General features: G+C 44.7%; 1 protein-coding gene across 1 annotated transcript in view; it reads right to left on the bottom strand.

The window, feature by feature from the left end:
* Positions 1 to 532: 532 nt before the first annotated feature.
* The window catches only part of Dhod (dihydroorotate dehydrogenase 2), a 158,818-nt gene continuing 137,052 nt past the window's right edge, over positions 533 to 22,298 (bottom strand). The window contains exons 8-9 of the mRNA XM_080282429.1: positions 12,573 to 12,637; positions 533 to 790 (exon numbers count right to left, since the gene is read on the bottom strand). Coding sequence (XP_080138555.1) covers positions 12,589 to 12,637 — 49 coding nt within the window. The 3' untranslated portion in view covers positions 533 to 790; positions 12,573 to 12,588. The remainder of the gene's footprint in view (positions 791 to 12,572; positions 12,638 to 22,298) is intronic.

Below are 22,298 nucleotides of genomic sequence, written 5' to 3'. Positions count from 1 at the left end.
TGCCAAGTGATGGCGAAGAACTCTGATCTTGGTCCCCTGCCAAGAGATGACGAAGAACTCCAATCGAGGTCCCCTGCAAAACGAAGAAGCTGATGGCGAAGAACTCTGATCGTGGTTCCCTGCCAAGTGATGGCGAAGAACTCCTATCATGGTCCCCTGCCGAGTGATGGCAAAGAACTCTGGCTGAGACCTTTGCTGAGTGGTGGTGAAGAACTTGACTGCTTGTACCAAATGTCTCTAGTATTAATCTTTATTTTTTTTTAATCTAAAATTGAAAATTACTGTCATTTTGTTTGTTTTATTTTCATGTAGTTTTTCAACTGAACCTTAAATGTGCCTGACTGAAAAGATTAATATACGTATGAGTAACATAATATATTTTTAAGACTGAAATATTTCAAGACTGTATTAGAGAAAAAAAATAATAATCTGAAAATCTTTTATTCAAATGAAATTATAAACCAAAAGCATAAAAAAAAAAAAAAAAAATGAAAAATTGAAAACTTTATAACCAATTTGAAATACTGTAAAATGAAAAATAGCAGAAAAAAAAAATCCCAAACATGAAAAAAGGCAAAATAAAATGAAAAATAGAAGCAAAAATGAAAAAAAAAAAAAAAAAAAAGCCAAATATGGAAAAAAAAAAAAAAAAAAAATCAATTCTGGCCAGAACAATGGCCCCCCAAATGGATTTTTTGGCCCTCCAATAAAGTACCCAAGTCGACTGTGAAGATTAATGGAACCAGGTTTCGCATCGAGCCTTTCATAATGTGAAGTGTCCACAGACAACCTGAAACAAAAGAAAGGTGCTAGAAAATTAATAGGTACCCTCCAAACATTCCCCACCCATTTTCCCTTCCTCAACATATTTAAGAACAGGACAAAGGAGTGGGGGAGTTTTGGAGAGGGCACACAGAGGAAAATGCAGCAAGTGGGAGTGTGTGTACAGTTGCAGACATAAATACCGATCCACTTCATGAACAATAATTAGCCAGGAAGTTAGCAATGACATCTGAAATCCAGTGAGGCTATCATCAAGCACAACAAGCCTTTCAGAACATTATGTATGAGTTTCATAATTCACAGACTAAACGTGGAGCAGTATTTTTGTCTGCAACTGTACCAACCAGGGCCACAGCATCAGCACACACAGATGATGATCTTGGAATTGAAAGTTACCAGCTAGTATTTTTATGGGAAAATATTTCAACTTAATAAAATTCTTATTATATAATTTTGAGATGCCAATTAGTATTTTTTAATGAGTTTTTGTACTCGGTATAATTTTGAAATGCCAACTAGTATTTGTTATGCACCATAGTCTGATCCCGACTCCTCGGGTTCAGATATGGTGCGAACCTTGGGTTCTTCGTTCTCGACCGGGCCAAGAGTATGTAGACAAGGAGGGGAAACCCAAACAACTGATCAAAGACACATGTATATTAAAAACAGAACGAGATACAAAGATCGGTACAACGATATATACAACAGCCCGTGACCAAACCTAATCAATACATATATATTAACCAATACAGGGAAATACAGTGCACACTTACATTAACCTGAGGCGTCCCGTCGACATATGGATACGTTGCAACATTTTGCATTTGCTAGTCCCGATGATGTACTGGTACGTCACGCAATTGCAAGGTTCATAATTTGCACAATTTTCAATTTTTGCACATGATTTTTCGTACGTATACTCGGGACACCTGCCTCTATTCCTCTACAAGATGCCAAGCAGGGACAATGCCTTACACCGCATAACCTCCCTCGCCCCCCCTGCACGCCATTGTCTCGGCAATTCACCTGTTACCAGCGACCTGGCCAATAAAGACAGGGCCAGAGTGATTCCCCAATTGATGACAATGTGGAGGACAAAGTTTACATAGCATTAGAGGAAGAAACAGTCAGAAATGATGATCAGGTAATGTGGCAAAAAGGTCAGGTATGATGATGGGTTTGTGAGTGAAACAATGCTTATAATTACTACATTACTGTTTGAAAACCAATATAATCTCGTTCTACATATAAATTCGTACCAATTAAATAAATAAATACCGTTTATGAATGGTGTGAAATAGTTACCCTCCCACAGAACTCGTTTTCTTTGGTGCTAGCCTGTTAGAAAACCTACCTGGATCGAGTATTTTAAACCTCAGGTGAGCGATTTCTCTATGAAATTTCGATGTTTCTCACCAAAAGCGGAGGTTTTAGCCAAAAAAAAAAAAAAATCGAAAATACCTCGTGATTGGGGGGTGTCGGAGGTGCGAAATAGCTCGGAACATGACAGGTTAAATATCTCCACAATACAATACACATATGGCACTTACAGTACACTGGATATGTCTCACCAGAACATGCACAGAAGTGATGACCCAAGAGAACCTCTTAACACAATCTATTGATATGCATACATGCACGTGACAGGGACAGGAACATTCTGTTATTCCACAACACATCCGTGTGACACAGATGCCACTTTATATCACCTATAACACATCCACGTGACATAGACGAAATACAGGCTGCCTGATGTTACACTCGCGTGACATGGGACATGGGGATAAATCACTTGTTACATACTCACATGACATGGATGGAGGGTGACACTATTCCACCGTGTTCTCGTGTGACATGGACACACCAAGCATTACCCTTAGCACGTTCACTTGACATAACCAAGCTATCACTACGAGGTACGTATTGCATACAACCACTCAGGAGACAGAGTCACAGCACTGATATGTCTATGGAGTTACTGTGTATTGCATGGGGGGTAAGGGATGCATACGTGAGACAGCCAGGGCCTAGCACCTTGGTACCAATGTTAGCATTCAATTTGGGTTCACAATGCACTGGTTAGTGGGGCCGGACTATCATTAGGGACATTGGGGGAGGACTTACTGCACACGGGGTTGTACTCTATCACTCATGGGGGAACACTGACAGGGTGATATAACAATAGTTCAGAGTTCTTTTACTCACAGGTACAGGCGGTGAGTGGCACTAGAGCGTGCCTGGACCCGTTGTGCTGGCAGCCGCAGGTGGCGGCCGGGTGTAGGAGGTGGGCCGTCAGGCGTGCGTTCCCAGTGTAGGTCGCTATCTGGATTGCCAAGTGTCCTGGTTGAGCTGAAGGGCGGGGTGGTGAGCAGCCCTTTCCTAGTAGGGGCCCTGGGAGAAGAATGGCCCTCAGGACTAGAGCCGAACAGGGCCAGGAGGCACGCAGCATGGCGCCTGCCCTTTGTCGTAGTGGGTGTCCTGGGGGTGGACCTGACCTGGTCCGGGTCAAGGGTCGGCTGCAGGACGGGCGGCGCACTTCCAGAGCTGCGGCAGCGCCTAGGGGAGGTGGCCGTCAGAGGAGGGCTGCGGCCACTGGCACTGTGGGAAGTCTGGCAGCTGCAGCGAGTGACAGGTTGCTTGTCGGCACCGGGGGCTGCAGCCTCGCCTCAGGGAGGAGGCCGTCACGGATGATCTGCGGCTGCTCACTCTGGGGGAGTCCGGCAGTGGCTGTTGGTGGTGAGGGTGGTGCCGCAGCGACAGGATGCCTGGACTCATGGTAGTCTCGCCCTGGCATGTCTCTGGCGGGGTACCTGTGGGAGAGCAGTCTCCACTCTCCATACAGGAGGGGAGAGGGGCGCCTCGCTCTGCCAAAGGAGGGGCAGGCTGTGTAAGAGGCGTCACCCTCAACAGGAACCTCCAGTGTCACGGAGGGGGAGTGACCGGTGGTCTGCTCTCCAATTTGGCGGGCCTGACGGGGTGCGAGGGAGATCCGCAAGATGCCCCTCTGCCCAGGCAGATCCAATGGACACTGCCTAGGTTCCCGCCTGGGGCAGCGGCCAGAGGAGATCTGGTGGATGCTCCTCCAGGCGACCACTCGTCCCAGGGACAACCGAAGGGGGAGGCTCATAGGGTCTCTCGGCGGGCACTGCAGGTCAGATGGACGCTGCCCTCCTGCCGTCAGGGGATGGTGCAGCTAGGGAATGACTGGTGGTCTGGCCCCCGGAGGTAGATCCAGTGGACACTATCCCTGGGCGCACTGCCCTCCTGGAGAAATCCAGCAAAGGTCGTCTGTAGGACATGCCAACGTGCTAGCTCCCAGAGGTGAGTGGCAGAGGGAGGAGAACTGGTGGTTGCTCCTCCCACAGTAGATCCAGAGGATGCTACTGTGCCGCTGCTCCCCTGGGGTATCGCAGGACATGAAGCTCTGTTGGAGTCCCCTCCTCTTCTAGAGGCCAATCCAGTGGACGTGGCATCCGAGAGCCTGCTTGGGACTCAGCTGTTGCAAGTTCCACCCCAATTCTGGTGAGTGCTCTCTCCGTCGGAGTGTAGTGCTCTCAAACTGAATACTGCCTGGTGGTTCGGCTGCGTGGCAGAGGGGTGTTGGGTCACGGGGGAGATATGTCATTTCCGCTCAGAGCGCAGAACTACCTACCTATTGTCTCCTTGTGGGGTGGGAGTTGCCTCGCTGTACCCTTCGGGGATGGTGGTGTGTGACTCACTCCGCCGAGCGGATATTTCACCACCATCATGAGAGTGGAAGTCACGTCCTCGTGACTGGAGTTGGTAAACATTGACGGTGGGGGTGCGGTGCGAGAGCGTGAGATGGCGAAGGAGGTTTGTCCAGTGGTGTTGGCTGTTGATGTGGAGAGTGGACCACTTCGAGGGTGGATGGTAGGGGCGTCTGCCACAGAAAGTGGAGGAACTGCATAGTGCCCTTGAGGCGGCATTTGCATCCTCGGGCTGGGATCCAGAGGATGTGTTTGATTTTCGTCTCGGGTGGCAGAGATGGATGGGCACAATGTGTGGGATCCAGCTGCAGACTGGAGACAGGTGAGGCTGTCTAGCTTTTAAAAGGTTGTGCATGGCTAAGCAACTCAGTGGGGCGGGCAATGGGGTGCTTTCAAAGCTAGTATTCCGCTAGATGGCTCTACTGTTGCAGTAAACACATTCCCCGCGCTGTTTAAAAAGCATGTTTTTCTTTGTTAAATATCTATACTGTTGTGTGAAAATGTGAATCATGGTAATGTCATATGCCGAAATATAAATAATACAAAAACAACACGTATATATAACGTATCGTGAAGTGTTTATATTTATCATAAATGGAAATTAAAATATCGCTGATGGCATGTGATGGCAACCCGTCCTTCCAGTGACCCTATATTATTTAATTTCTGCTACATTTAGTGCAAATTTGGTTCTTAATACATTGTCTGTTCAGACTGTAAAGTACGCCTAGTGGGTATCTAGACTCATCCAGTTTCTATGTGGGCAGAAATTTAATGTTGAGTAAATACTGGCATTCAACATTTTGCTCGCATCCTTCACGCATGCGCACCACAAGACAGTCCCGTGTTTAAGTTTTTTCACGAGGAATGTCAAGTTTTCATGAAAAATCTTATTTTGATGGTGTGTAATGTCACGGATTCACTCAGAGTAGAAACAAGCTATATTCATAACATTCGTCATTGGTTCATAAGTGACTATGTATAGGCTGTGTGTTTCACTGAGCGATGTCTTTGTGTAACTGTCATTCCCACATCTTGCCTCTCTAGCTGTTAACTAAGCTACGCCCATTTCTCATGTCCCTGTACCTGACGTTGGTTACATTACTGTCGTAAATGGACACACCCACAAACACACACAGTTCAGTAATGTGAGTTCCTGACTGTTGAGCTGAAAGAGAGAGAGAGAGAGAGAGAGAGAGAGAGAGAGAGAGAGAGAGAGAGAGAGAGAGAGGGAGAGAGAGAGAGAGAGAGAGAGAGAGACCTTCCCCTGCAGCTTCCTTGCACCATGAGTGAGTCATATTCATATGTATCATTGTAGCTTTTTTTAAAATAAAGTGTTACAGTGAAGTTTTGTCTTTTTATGTTGAGAACTAGTGGTTATTTTAATTTTTACATTTCACTGATTGCATTGCCCAGTTGACCCTTGTGCGGTGTGGTGCGGTGAGGATCTGTCCGTTCTCCCCTTTGGGGCTAAGATGCGAATGAATGTGTTTGAATGGATGAGTAAATGGAGAGTGAGTCGTCCTGTCTCGGCTACCTCCCTTTCCTTGGGGGAAGCAGCCTAGGTATATAGATAGATAGATAGACATTTCACCAAGTGCCTACCAAATAAATACCTTACGGTCATCTTATCATCAATATCTCACACACATTGCCCCCTCTTGGCAAGTCCCTAATGGTATGGTCATGTGAGAACTGTCTCCAGGCCACCTGTCCACACACATATGTTTGTAAGATCTTCCACTGGCTGAGTAGCTTGTGCACATACCAGTCCTCTTGACCTGGATGCAATCTCACTGGGGGTAGACATTTAAGAGGATGCAGTAGTATTTACTAGTCATGTGTTCTCACGTTTGCATGTGTACATATATATATATATATATAATCGTGAATACTAAACTTGACTCCGTGTGAATCTTGTGGATCACTTGGAGGCGATGTCTTGGCTTGTTTACCTTCCACAGTCGTCTGTCCTCGATGAGACCGGGCAAAAAATGACGCACAAGCGATCTTGGTTTTGGGACGGTTCCTCAGATCGGATGATTTATGATGGTGAATGCCAGTATTTACTCAACATTAAATTTCTGCCCACATAGAGACTGGATGAGTCAAGATACCCACTAGGCGTACTTTACACTCTGAATAAACTATGTACAGTACCCTCGCGTCCAGCACGGTAATATTGTCATGCATGGGTCACGTGTTGGACTAACAATAGAGCTTATGGGGAAAATCAGTACAAATATATTAACCAATACAGAGATATACAGTATAGTGCACACTTACATTAAATATCTCCATGGTACAATACACATATAGCACTTACAGTACACTGGATGTGTCTCACCAGAACATGTGCAAAGGCGAAGACACAATAGAACCTCTAACATAGTCTATCTTGATATGCATACATGCGTGTGACAGGGGAATATTCTCTTATTCCAAAACACATCCGCGTGACATAGAAGCAACTTTATATCACCTATAACACATCCACGTGACATAAACGAAATACAGGCCGCCTGATGTTACACTCGCGTGACATGGGAAATGGGGATAAATCACTTGTTACATACCCACATGACATGGATGGAGGGTGACACTATTCCACAGTTCTCGCGTGACATGGACACACCAAGCATTACCCTTAGCACACTCACTTGACATAAACAGGATACCACTATGAGGTACGTATTGTATACAACCACTCAGGAGACAAAGTCACAGCACTGATACGTCTATGGAGTTAACTGTGTATTGCATGGGGGGGGGGATGCACACATGAGGGAGTCGGGGCCTAGCGCCTTGGTACCAATGTTAGCACTCAATTTGGGTTCTTTACTGGGTTCACAATTCACTAGCTAGTGAGGCCGGACTATCACTAGGGACATTGGGAAGGACTTACTGCACACGGGGTTGTACTCTATCACTCATGGGGGAACACTGACTGGGCAATATAACAATAGTTCAGAGTTCTTTTACTCACAGGTACAGGCGGTGAGTGAGGCTAGGGCGTGCCTGGACCCGCTATGCTGGCAGCCAGGCGTAGGGGGTGGGCTGTCAGGGGTGCGCCGCCGGTGTAGGTCGCTGTCGGGATCGCCAGGTGTCCTGGTTGAGCTGAAGGGCAGGGTGGTGGGCAGCCCTTTCCTAGTAGGGGCCCTGAGAGAAGAATGACTCTCAGGACTGGGGCCGAACAGGGCCAGGAGGCACGCAGCACGGCTCCTGCCCTTTATCGTAGTGGGTGTCCTGGGGGCAGACCTGACCGAGTCCTGGCCAAGGGTTGGCTGTGGGATGCGCGGCGCCCTTCCAGAGCTGCAGCCGCACCTAGGGGAGGCGACCGTCAGGGGAGGGCTGCGGCCGCCAGCGCTGTGGGGAGTCCGGCAGCTGCGGCGGGTGACGGGCGGCTCGTCAGCACCAGGGGCTGTGGTCTCGCCTCGGGGAGGAGGCCGTCAGGGGGTGGTCTGTGGCCGCTCACTCTGGGGGAGTCCAGCAGCGGCTGTCGGTGGTGAGGGTGGTGCCACAGCGACAGGATGCCTGGACTCAGGGTGGTCTCACCCTGGCGTGTCTCTGGCGGGGTACCTGCGGGAGAACAGTCTCCACTCTCCGTTCAGGAGGGGAGAGGGGCACCTTGCTCTGCCACAGGAGGGGCAGGCTGAGCAAGAGGCGTCACCTTTGACAGGAACCTCCAGTGTCACGGAGTGGGAGCGATTGGTAGTCTGCTCCCCGACTTGGCGGGCCTGACGGTCCCTGTTGGAACTCCATGCCGGGGTGAGAGAGGGAGGTCTGGAGGACGCCCCTTTGCCCAGGCAGATCCAATGGACGCTGCCTAGGTTCCCGCCCGGGACAGCAGCCAGAGGAGATCCAGTCGATGCTCCTCCAGGGGACCACTCGTCCAGGGGACGACCAGAAGGGGAGGCTCGTAGGGTCTCTTGCCGGGCACCACAGGGCCGATGGATGCTGCCCTCCTGTCGTTGGGGGATGGCGCAGCTGGGGGGGTGACCGGTGGTCTGCTCCCCTGAAGTTAGATCCAGTGGTCTACCCCTAGGCCCGCTGCCCTCCTGGGGAGATCCTGCGAAGGTCGTCTGTAGAACATGCCGGCATGCTGGTTCCCGGAGATGGGTGGCAAAGGGAGAAGAACTGGTGGTCGCTCTTCCCACAGTAAATCCAGAGGATGCTACTGTGCCGCTGCTCCCCTGGGGTATCGCAGGGTGTGTGGCTCCAGTGGAGTTCCCTCCTCTTCTAGAGGCTGATTTGGTGTATGTGACGTCCGAGGGCCTGCTTGGGACTCAGCTGTTGCAAGTCCCACCCCGATTCTGGCGAGTGCTCTCTCCATCGGAGTGTAGTGCACTCAAACTGAATACTGCCTGGTGGTCCGGCTATGTGGACGAGGGGTGTCAGGTCACGGGGGAGATATGTCTTTCCTGCTCAGAGCACGGAACTACCTCTCTATTGTATCCTTGCAGGGTGGGGGTTGCCTCCCTGTACCCTCCTCCTGGGGTGGTGGTGTGTGGCTCACTCCGCAGAGCGGATATTTCAGTATTATTATAAGTGATTTTTTTTTTTTTACTTGGAACATTTTTTGAGATGTTCAGATACCAATAATAAAGAACTGTGGCCATCTTGGATTTGAAAGCTGCCAATCAATATTACCAAAAGCAAATTTTTGGACTTAAAATTTTGTGATGCTTAGATACCAACGATACAAGAGTGAGGCATCAATTAATGACTTTGTGAATAATTCTGTGGACATTCATAACAGCAATGATAGCTATGACTTACAAATTATTCTTCTTACTTAAAAAAAAGATATAGGCTATATCAAAACACTGAAATTCCAGGACAAGGTTGCCCATAAAATGACTATTTTCAGATCAATCATATCAACACTGGCTTGTAGTTAATACAGTGGTCCATATATTACAATCCTCTAATCTTATGGGAACAGCAGTCTGGTTACGAGAGAAGCAAAGACGATTTGGCTGCTTAACACAATTAATAATCAACCATGCAATCTATGTACATTAAAAAGCAAATACTCTATCACTAAACAAATATGGGTTATACAATAATGGACATGGAAAAACAGAAATTATAACACTAAGCATGAGATGGATAATGCAATCAGTGGACATGAAAAAGCAGATATTACATCTCTAATCATGAAAAGGGTTATGGGAGTAGAAAATGATGCAGAGGAGACAATGTTACAGGTCACTTTGCCATCCCCTCAACTAAGATGCGTAACACATGGACTGCCCTTTATGATGTGAAAGGCTGTAAATGTGTGCCGATTCACAAACAACCTTACGATCACTTTACAGACGTAACTGTTATTGAGTTTTTGCTAGAAGGTCTTGGAATACAAGAAACAGTCTCTCTCTTGTCTCTTCTTCTTCTAGCAAAAACATAACTTACTTCTTTCGCCTTAACTTGACCTGAATTTTTTTAAGTTTGCAACTTATTTCATGTAGCTTAGTCTAGAAAAACGCAATACAGCACTATGGGTGTACATTCCTGCCAAATCACTCTGCAACTAACTTTTTGCATCGGCAGTGTGAGCGAGAACACTAGGCTATACAGTACTCAGGCTGAAATGTGTAAAATTCTTGTCCCATAAGCCTTGTAAAACTTTACTGCTTGAGAACCACCAAAATTTCCTTTTCTTCTCAGCTATGGAACCAACTGTGATAGCCTGTACCATTTTGAAATTGTCATAACAAATGTCCTCCAATGGTACCAAACTTTTACCCCAAAAGACTCATATACAGCCAAAAATGCTCAAAACATTTTTCATTATGCAAGAACAATGTGTGTGTGTGTGTGTGTGTGTGTGAGAGAGAGAGAGAGGGAGAGGGGGAGTGTTGCTTATGGTGAGGTGTGGAATGTTACTATGTTCTGCTGTCCAGTTTGTGAGAAGGGTCACTGTAGATTTGGCTGGGGCTATTGTGAGTCTGTTTGTGGTGAACCATTCGTGTAGTGTGTTGTGGTAAGGTTGGAGGATGTGTGTGGCTGTGTTTGCGTTTTGGTGTGTACATGCTATGTGTTATGCTGTCTGCATAGAACGCTATGTGTATTTGTGGTGTGTAGGATGTGGGTATGTCATGCATGTATAGGTTAAAGAGTATAGGGGACAAAACAGACCCTTGAGGGACACCGTTTGTGAAGTTTCTTATGTTCGATGACTGACCGGCAAATGTTACATGTGCACATCTGCCTGCTAAATAGTTTGCCTGCCACTGTTTTGTGTTATTGTGCATGTTTGTGTTGAATATTTTGTTTGTGAGGTTGTGGTGGGGGACGGCATCAAAAGCTTTCCTAATGTCTAGAATGACCAGGAGTGTTCTGTGTGGTGGCCTAGCTGAATTGATGCCATCAAAAACTCTTTGTGTAAGCTCTGTAAGAAGAGTGTTTGTGGAGTGTAGGGGCCTAAAACCATGTAGTGATGAAGCTAGGAGGATGTGAGGTGTTACTAATTGTAATACCAGTCATTCAGTGACTGGAGAGGGTGCAGAGGAATGTGATGGGGCAGTGTGAGGAAGGTAACATGGGGTCTTTGTTGGGTTTGGGGATTGTGATGACAGTACAGTACCATGCTTCCAGATGTTGGGTGTTATGTTGTGTGAGTAGCTGTAGTTTGATATATTAGTCAGTGCTTGTATGACTTATGGTCCAAGATGTTTAGGTGTATGTTGCTTATGTTGTCTGGGCCACATGCAAATGAGTGCTTAAGGTTGCTAATGATGTGGTTCATCTGGTTGTAAGTGAAGGGTGCGAAATCTAGGTCTGTGGGGAACTGTCTCTTGCGTCGGATGACAAGTCGGTCATCGTGATGGGGGTTTGGATGACTGATGTGTGAAAGGTGACTGATGAGAGTGTTTGCCTGTTGTTTACTTGAAGGTATGGTGTCTTGTTGTGATGGCAGCATGTGACTGTGTAGTGTTGCTGTTGGAGAGTGTGATGCTGTTTAGTGTTTTGTAAAGTTTGCTGGTGTTTGTTTTGTGATCAAGTGTTTGGAGATAATTATTTCAATTTAGTGTTTGCTGCTTTGATATTTTTTTGTTTATCTGAATGTTGAGTTCTTGTATTTGCTGTACAGTGCCTTGTGTATAGGTTTTGGGGAGTGTTGTAGTGTGTCGCACCGACTGATAGGGCCCTGAATTTCTGGTGTGAAGTTAAGATTTTGTCTCTGTTGCCTCTAGGGATGTGTCTTTTGTCTGCATTTTGAAAAATTGTATTGAAAGAGTGCAGAGGAGTGTTTATGTTTGTGATGGGTGTACTGTTTCATGCCAACAACATGAAGAGAGTGTACTGAGATGGTTTGGTGATGTGGAGAATGGATGACAATAAAGTGACGAAAAAGGTATATCTGAGCGAATCTGAAGAAGGGAGGAGGTGAGGCAGGCCAAGAAGAAGGTGGAGGGATATGGTGGATAAGTGCGTGAGGAAGAGAGTTATGGAAGTTGGTGAGGCCAGGGGACTGACAAGAGACCGAGCTGCATGGATGAATTTCATGGAAAGAACTGTATAAGCAAGGATTTGGCACCCCTTATTAATGTGACAGCATTCAGTCTGGCTTTATCAGATAGGTATATGTAGGCTACAGAACATGGTGACATTTTTTTTGGCCTATCTGATGGAGCCAGGATTTCGAGGGCTTGAATGATGAGTGAATGGAAGCATGGCCCATTGAATTGGGCAAACCTTGCCTGTCTTGACGTTGTTACTCCTTACCCTTCCCTAGGATGGGAAAGGAGGTCTGGATGATGATGATGTTTCCTACTTCCATATAAACCCTTTTTCCACCTCTGCATGCATGTGGTTAATCTGGAATATACTTCTGATTCTTCATCTCATGAACTACCATGTGTTTAGATTTCTTATTTTACAAAGATCTTTGCCCTGTACTAGGAATACAGGATGCCACAAAAAGTATCAGTGGAATCCACCAGAAATTCATTTATACCAATGCCTCAGAAATAGACTAATACCAGCGATACTAATACTGAGACACTGGTAATCCTTGTAAAATACATCAGTACTATAAAACAGAAAGCAACTTACCCTTGGCAACAATATCTCAGCTGTCGACACCTACTGCATCTTTCACACTATTGAAGCCATCTTTCCTGTAATGGGTAAGAGATAAAATTATCATCATCAGCAGCAGCAACAGCAGCAGCAACAATCTGACTCCCCCCATCCCCCTTGACCAGGAGACAGGGTGAGGCAAAGTCCAAAAGCAAGAAAAGAAGATAAATGTATTTTGCATCAATTCCACAGAACTTCAAATATTACCCAGTTTTTCATTACAGTATGTGACTGGAACCTGTATCCAAATCTAAGAACATGGATGCCCCAGCCTTGCACAATCCCGGGTCACCCAAGCTTAGGCAAGGCGTCTTGCATAATATTCCCAGGTTGGGTATGCAACTCCTAGCAAGGAACCCCACCACATTTATTAAGCACAGTAGTCAAAGCTGAGACTACTCTCCATACATAATTCCAATACACAGCTCATTTTCTTAGGAGCTATGCCTTCTCCATTTCCCCTGCATCTTCTCATCAAACAGAAGGATCCTTTCCAACTTTGGCAAGGCACTGTCTGCCAAAGAAAAGTGTGTGCTTGCTTGTGGTCAATGGGCCTGCTCAGCCACACAGACTGGGGTGAAGCAACAACAACAACAACCTAGTTTAGGTCACAGTACTGAATGTTTTTTTTTTTTTTTTTTTTTTTTTAATAAATACTATGCAGTCTTTATGAGAATGAGAGGGGTGCAGTGCCTAAAAGCCATGTTGGCATCCTATTTTATAAATCACTTGGGAGAAAAGAATCTTCAAAACAAATTATCAATGAGGCACTACTATCCATGACTCTCTTCTCTGACAGTTCACTTGTTTCCAGTACAAGTCACATACCACAGGTGTTTACCACTGTTCACTTGTTTACTCTTGTTATTTTATATTCAGTAGATCCCATACATTTTACTACTAGATACTGCATTTTGCACTCTATTTCAAGGCCCTACTCCTTGGTCAGCTACCCATAATTGCCAGTGTATGTATAAAATTAAATAAATAAACAAAGCATTCAGTGCAATATTTATCGGTGGTGACATGCTGATGTGCAGAAGTTTATGTTTCCTACCAAGAAGGAGAACTGGTGTCTTCACCATACTTGCTTCATGCTTGATACCATTTTCTTACTGGAACTGTTGTGTTCTGTGAGTATACACTCAATCCCACCACCAACTTTACACCACATGGAATGCAACTGGTCTCTATCATGATACAATGATGCTGAAGCATCCAGAAACAGCATCTTCAGCCACCTCAAGTAACATCTTTGCCCAAGAGAGAAAGCCAGGCTACCAATGCAACCTCACTGACTGCTGATTCTACTCTCTCTTGCTAACTCTCTCTTGCTGATTCTACTCTCTTTCTCTCTCTTTCTGTGTGTGGTGTGCTGCCACCTTATACTTCAGTGATATATTACTGTACAGTGTAGGTCCACTTAGCCATTATTAATTTTAATAACATTTCCAGGGAGCACCATTCCTTCTGTTTTTCAGTATTTCTCTCAAGTATCTGTTCCTCTCAGCGACAACGTCATTTCGCTCCATTAGTAGGGCTCTGCAACTCCCGTGTGCCAAGATCTCTCACAGGTTTCCAAAGAGGTATTCTTCCCCCTTTTGTATTCTAAAGGTGGTTCTTTGACATTTTCATAAAGCAAATGCAGGATTTGTAGATGTTTACGTTCATACAAGGCAAGTATTTCGTTTCTAATAGCTAACGTGTCACAACTGACTAATGTGTACAAGCATGCAGCAGAATTTATCTGCAACATAATAAATAGATGCTTCTTAGAAAGTTAATTTTGTGCAGTCTGAGAAATGTGCTTTGCTTAGGCCCCTAATTAAGAAACCTGGCCTTGATGTCGAGAGCATGACAAATTATTGTCCTGTTTCTAACCTGTCTTTCTTACCCAAGATTATTGGGTGGGCCATACTCAATCAACTCTTACCACTACTGAAACACAACAGAGTTGTTCCTGTTCAGTCAGCATACAGAAAATACCATTCAACTGAAACTGCACTAACAAGGATTCATGGTGACTTGGTGGCAAACACTTGTAGTGGAATGTCCTGTCTCCTAATTCTGTTGGATCTGTCTGCAGCTTTTGAAACAGAAGATCATAAACTATCGTTGGATGATCTGTATTTATAAGGCGTTCGTGATAGTACTCTTTTGCTCCTTAACCCCTAATGCGCGGCCAATGGACAGCCGACCCCCCCCCCCGGGTGGAGGCATTGTATCGCGGTCTGAGTACCTGTAGGAAAATATTAGCCAAAAATCAGAGGTTAACCCTAGAACATTATACTTGGTATGGCAGATAGTACTTACATTCAGCTTTCGCCAGAGACAGGTGTTGAGCCTTCGTGGACTACCCAAGGACTTGTGGAGCCTTGCAAAGTTGGGTAACAAAATCTTCACTTTCACACCTCCAGCAACCAGGTTTCCCCTCTACCACAGCCTCATTCTGTCACAGTAAACATTATACTACAATGTATAGGTAGTTTGGAATCCGTATTTGTACAATAAGCACTGAAAATAAGGCTAAAATCAACGAAGCGTACGGCCGACATGCAGTGCGGCGGCGGTCTTCCCATCACTCAACAAACATTTCCATTTTCTCAGCTAAAAACACGTATACTACATTAATTTCAATCATATTACTTCCCAAAAGATCACCGCAGCGCGCTTTTTATTCTGCCTTACGCCCGTCACTTTATTCTCGTTCCTGTCGGCCGCTCACACTGACTCGGAAGAGCTAGAACTCGCCATAATGTCACTTTGAAAGCCTGCGGTAAACCGACGCTAAACAGGGGCAAACCGTGCGAAAAAAAAGCTAGTGTGACAACTGAAACAAGCGTTTCCTATTAGCATAAACTGCTTGTGAGAGGAGAGCGCAGATTTACAGTTCTGAGCAGTCAGAGCGCTGCCATGTATCACAGCCAGGCTGGCCGGGACGTGGTGGGGGGGGGGAGGGGGGAAAAACGCAATACTTGTACTTGGCAACAACGGAGGTCAGTAGTACAAAGGTAAAGTATGCTAATTGTAGCTAAAGGGTGGTGGTACTGATAGACAATACCAGATGGAACATCCTTGCCCGCATTTATTCAAAATTAACTCGAATCACAAACACGACGATCCGCCGTTATGTCCTTTTTGGCGAGCGTCGCAAACGCGACGCCCCGTGTTTTAGGGGTAAAGTCATATCTGTCGGACAGATCTCAGAGTGGCTGTTGATAACGCTAGCTCTGACTCTGCTCCCCTTCTATTTGGAGTCCCTCAAGGATCAGTTTTGGGTCCAATTTTATTTACTATCTACACAAGTAGTTTATTGTCTTTACTTGATGCTCACAATGTTTCCTATCATTTTTATGCAGACGACACCCAGCTCTATGTTAAGATGTCAGATATCAACAATACTAAGACAAAACTTGAATCTCTAATGTCTGATACTAAGATCTGGATGGCTAAGAGGAAACTTAAGCTGAATGATGGTAAAACTGAGATCATCAGAATAAGAAGAAACAGAAGGGGTGATGACACTGATAATGCCCTGGCTTTGAACACTGGTGTGTCACAGCTTCATCCAGTCAGTTCTATTCGAAATCTGGGTGTTTATTTTAATTCAAAGTTAATTAACAAAGAACATATTAATCAGGTTCAGAGGGTGTAACTTGCATATCAGAAATCTGTACTCTCTCAGAGAAAATTCCTGAATAGACGGTGCCTCTTAACATTGGTCCATGCAGTGGTCTTGTCTCGTGTTGATTATTGTAATTCGCTGTGGATTGGTCTTCCAAAATTTCAGTCTGTGTTGAACAGGGTAGCATGGCTTGCTTATCTTTGGTCTCCACTGAGAACCTCGACTACCTCGTTCCTGACTGAGTTGCATTGGTTACCAGTAAAGACTAGAACTGAATTTAAACTGTGTCTTATTATATTCAAGGTTCTTAAGTTTGGTGAACCAAAGTATCTTGCTGAATTGTTAAAACTCCCATCGGCATGCCCAGGTGTGATATTGGGCAGTGGAGATGACTCCTTCCACCTTAACAAGCATGGAGACATTCACCAGTCATCTTTCTCTGATCGTTCTTTTGTGTATAGAGCCCCTAGATTTTATAACAGATTGCCACTGTCCATAAGACAACTCTCTTCCGTTGAATCCTTTAAGAGACGGCTGAAAGCCTTTCTTATTTCAAAATGCTATGACCTGGAGAGAGGTACTATGACGGATGATTATAGGGTTTAATTACTGCCACTTTCATATATATATATATACTGTATACATATATATGTGTGTGTGTGTGTATATATATATATATATATATATATATATATATATATACAGTAAACCCTCATTATACGATGGGGTTCCGTTCCTGAAAACCCCATCGTATAGCAATCCATTGTATAGTGAACCTGTTATAACATATAGTCAATGGGGATACATTCCCAGACCTGCCTAAACTCGCACATTCACACACCTTAACACTCACATACATGAAATATCCTTATGTTTCAACATGCAAAGTAACACATTAATAATGCATAAAGAGGGGAAAAACATGAAGATAACAGTATACAGTAGTTCTTACTATTACTTAAGTAAATAGGATTGTTGATGTCCCCTCTGAGGCTAAGGGACAGTTAGGGCCTCACAGCCCTCACTCATCACTGGCAGAACTGGCTGACTGGGCAGGGCTGGCTGGCTGCACAGGGCTGGCTGATGAGTCTGGACTGGCGGATGAGACTGGGCTAGCTGGCTGGGTGGGGTTGGCTGATGGGGCTGGACCAATCGATAAGACTGGGCTAGCTGGCTGGGCAGGGCTAGCTAATGAGGCTGGACCGGTGGACAAGTGTGTGTGGTCTAATGCCGACAGTGTGAGGACGTTTTTGTTGAGTTTGCACATTCGCTGTTCACTGAGCCGCGGATGATCCATCGTTGTTGCAAATCGTTCCCATTGTATAGTGGGCATAGGGTACTAAAATTTTGACATGTATAAGCAAAATATCGTACAATGAGGCATTGTATAATGAGGGTTTACTGTATATGTATGTATATATATATACATATATATGTGTATATATATATATATATATATATATATATATATATATATATATATATATATACATACATATATATATATACACAGTCAATCCTCGTAAATCACGGCAATTTGGGTCTGGACCACTGCCGTGATTTACAAATTATAACTCATGTGAAAAATTAATTTGGGTCTGGACTTTGGCCAACCCGCCCCCACAGCACCCTACCTACTCCTATCTAGGCACCATCAAACACAAACATTCAAATTTAGGAATATTCAGTGCATGTATTAAGGGATCTCACCTTAATCCTATGATGAAATTGCTTAAGTAAATGGAGTGGGATGGTGTTGGGAAGCACTTAGAACCTCTCAGCACTTGTTCTTCCCAAACTCTTTCGCCAGCTTTGAAAACTTCTCTCTCCTCTCAACATGACGAATGAGCTCCAAACGTTGACTGTACAACAACTGCGGCAGCTTCTTGACATCATACTGCTTAGAGAGCTTCACTGGGGGGTCGGGAGGGGCCATGGCAGGTAGGAGGTGGGGGGAAGTTGCACAAAAAAGGCAGGTAACTCTCATACTCCACGGCAACAGTCGGTAGTGAGATTACTATATATATATATATATATATATATATACAGTATATATATTACTGAGATTACTATATATATATATATATACAGTATATATATTACTCAGATTACTATATATATATATATATATATATATATATATACAGTAGATGCTTGTTATCCGCAGGGATTGGGCTCCAGAGACCCCTGCGGAAGGGAAATTCCACGGATACTCAAGTCATCACAAAATGGCATATTATTTCCACAAGCGTCCGACTTCAGCCAACGACATTCCACTTTTCAACATATCAAAAATCTCTATTTTCTCTGCCAATGATAACACCTTACGCTCTCTCTTTGGCTTCGAAGGATTGCTTTTATCCTTTATTTGTTTCTTGGGAGCCATTTTTCATTTACACAATGAAAGTACAGTGGTGCTGTAAACACAAGAAGGGCGATGACAATGTAAGGAGCAAACTGACTGTTTTTTCCTCCCCATTATTATCGTCACTTTCCTATAGCCATACCTACGATGTTTCCAGCTCAGTGAAGAAACTGAACGTGCTCAAAGGTGAATTTCGTTTCCCAATTTCCCAACCGAAGGTTAGGTTAGGTTAAAGTATTAGGTGCAGTTAAGGTACATTAGGCCAGGTTTAAACACTTAGAACATTCCTTTCCGCCATTATGTTAACAAAACAAACAAGAGTTGTCACACCAGAACAGCTAAAAACAACAGGGAAGAAGATTTAACAAGAAACGTTATTTACCAACCCAGAAATAATCAGAAAAATATAACAGATTATCAGGAAGAACTGATTTGGTAAGGTGCTTTTACTGCTTAATGCAAAGCAGTATGTTTAGCCCCCTCAGTAGCCATGAGTTCAGAAATTTGCATGCTACCGTGGTTGGCCTCGGGACCATTTTTTCAAAGTTCTGAAATCAGTTTCTTTTTCTTACATATGTGAAAAGACTCGTCTGGCACACCTGGCTTCCCTCCCCCCCCCAAAAAAAAAAAAAAATCCTGTGATTTCCTCTGATTCATGAAATTGATAAAATTAGGATGCCTGTTACATTAATATGTAAACATCAACGAAAACATCTGGGATGAAGTGAGCTATGAATGCCTGACTGCTTGGGATGGTAGAGAAGGGTTGTGTAAACATACCTGTGACCTTCGTTCCCTTACCATAATTGCTCGCAGTTTTTCATAGCTCGCCCTAACTCTATGTCACCGACACCGATACAGTAAAGTGTTGTTCAAGGCTGGTTGCTATGAAAGGGATAATGGAATACGTTATTGTTTGTATCAGGCCTCTCTTCTTCACACACACACATAAGAACGAAAAGAATGAGCAGTAACTGTACACAAACTTTAAGAGGCAGAATTAACTGTGCTCAGTCGGTTCGAAATATATTGGGATAAGCGATGCCGAATGAAGAATGTGGAACTGAATGCTAACCTATGAGAACATATAGGTCGAAAGACTAATTTTGTTCTGATCAGCAAACATTTTTGTTCCATTTCGTCTCCTAAAATTGTGAAACCCATAATTTTTTGTGTAAGCATACAGCCTAAAGACTTTACAAATTCCATTCATATTCCTCTAGTTTGTCTTCTGTATTTTTCTATTTTGGGGGTGGTAAATTATCTTCTCATGATGAAAGATTTTCTCCCTTATTATCATCATGTTCCTTAAGCCGTATCTACAACTGTTTCCAACATAATGGAAGAAACTTACTCAAAATTAGGGTGCATGTAACATAAGCATTTAAACATCGGCAAAAACATTTGGAATGAAGTGAATGCCTGACTGCTTGGGATGTACAGTAGGGTCGTGTAAACATTCCAGTGACCTTCATTCCCTTACCATAATTGTTTGCAGTTTTTTATAGCTCGCCCTAACTCAATGTCACTGACACCAATACAGTGAAGTGTTGTTCAAGGCCAGCAGCTATGAAGGGATTAATGGAATATTTTATTGTTTGTATCAATACGCTGTCTTTCACGAACAGAAGAATGAGCAGTAACTGTACACTCAAAAGGAGCAGAAATAAATGTTTGCTCAGTCGGTCCAAAATGTGTTGGGAAAAGCGATATCGAACGAAAAATGTGGAACTAAATGCTAAGAGTAATTTTTTTTCTGATTAGCAAACATTTTTGTTCAATTTCGTCCCCTAAAATTGTGAAACTCTTATATTTTCATCCAAGAATAAAGCCTAGAGACTTTATCAATTAAATTCATATTTCTATAGTTTGTCTTCTGTATTTTTGACTATTCTGAGGGTGGTAAATTACCTTCTGCTAAAAGATTTTCTCCCATATTATCACCACATTCCTTAAGCTGTACCTACAATTGTTTCCAGCATAATGGATGAAACTTACTCAACGAACTCTATCGTGGATTTCGTTTCCCAGTTTCCCTGGTGGAGCCCAGGTTAGGTTAAGTTAAATCAGTAGGTAGTTAAGTAAGGTTAGGTTATCAGTCGCCTCACCAAACTCAACCCCACAACCCTTGTGATCGAGTTGTGAGCAGGTGTGGGTGGGGGTAGACAAGCTCGTTTACCCGTGGCTCACTCGCTAGCAACCAGATGCTTGCTGTTTAAAATGGAACTGTCGTAAGGATGATTTTATGTATTACCGTACCACTGAACCATTTGGTCACGTTTGATCAGCGGAAACTTAAATCCGCGGATGCAAATTCCGCAGATAACAAGGGTCTGCTGTATGTATGTATGTATATATATATATATATATATATATATATATATATATATATATATACACAATACAGTATATAGATAGATAGATAGACAGATAACCCCTAACTGCTGGCTGATGTGTATAGCCGTCACAATTCAGGACACAGAGCACCTCCGGCTGAGGGCACATACCGCACTCACCTTCCCGCCACCCTCTGAGATCGCGACCCTTTTCTGTGATACCCACCAGACAGGTAGGCCCCCCAGGTACCCCGTGTTCAGTCTGTAAACAGCACTGGTAGTGTGAGGAACCATGGCTTCTTCTTTGTCATCGTCAGATTCCACAACACCGCGTGAAGGGCTGATCGCCCCATCGACCACTGCAAAAGTTCTGCCCTTAGTGCCGCATCAAGGGCTAAGTGATAGTGCCATTGGTCGTGCCTTGGATGACACCATGTCCTCACGGACGCTTAGTGAGAGCACGTCCTCAGAGGAGAGGAAGAGCTACCATGTGGAGAGCAACCTCTCCCCCTCTGACCCCTAGCCATTCTCAGACACCAGAGAAGGCTCTCAAACTGCTGCAGGAGGAGGGAAGGGCCTTCGAGAGTGATCAGTTCACTGAGGAGGAGGAGATAGATGACCAAGTACACCAGGCACATGAGTGTGGAGGTAGCAGTCAGAAGCAAAACAAATGCTGAAGGACCGTCTCTCCTACGTGCTCACTGCCTGCTTGCCAACATCTCGCCCTACAATGCCCACCTACACCTCAGCCTAGCACCTGCATGGCGGAATCACCACAATCGAGCCCTTCGGGAGTGCTATTTCCCCCACGAGCCCCACGTGGTGATACTCAGCACTGAACATCTACTCAGGCATGTCCTGCGTCAGGTGAGTCATCACTCACATACTCCCCCACTTCCCACACCTCTCCCTCTCCTTTCCCCTCACCCCCTGCCCGTGGACGTGCACGTGGGTGCACAAGAGTGCAGAAAAAACGTCCTGCATGAGGCAGACGGCCGGCTCTACCACGTGTGGGTAGAGTCAATACCATTGTGAGGGATGATGGAGCCAGCTTTGAGCCGTCTGTGCCGGTGTTTGACAAGGAGGGAGCAGGTATGCAGGAGGATGAGCTTCCCTCCAGGTCCTGGACTATTAGCAGTATACTGTATTCAGGGTTATTTTCACTACTGATCTCATGCAATACCTGGTGGAGGAAATAAATTTCCAACAGGCCATGTGTGTGCAGTGGCTGGATGTGGCTGCCAGCGAAAGCATGCACATGCATGACTGGATACCTGTAGAGGTGGGGGGAGATGTTTGTGTGGCTAGCCCTTACCATGTTGATGACACACATAAGAAAACATGTGCTCCATGATTATTGGTCGGCTGATGAA

The sequence above is a fragment of the Coenobita brevimanus genome, chromosome 93 (genome assembly GCF_032717465.1).
Source record: "Coenobita brevimanus isolate Jiangsu-jjx chromosome 93, ASM3271746v2, whole genome shotgun sequence".
NCBI classification, from domain to species: domain Eukaryota; kingdom Metazoa; phylum Arthropoda; class Malacostraca; order Decapoda; family Coenobitidae; genus Coenobita; species Coenobita brevimanus.
This window is presented reverse-complemented; position numbering and strand designations above follow the sequence as displayed.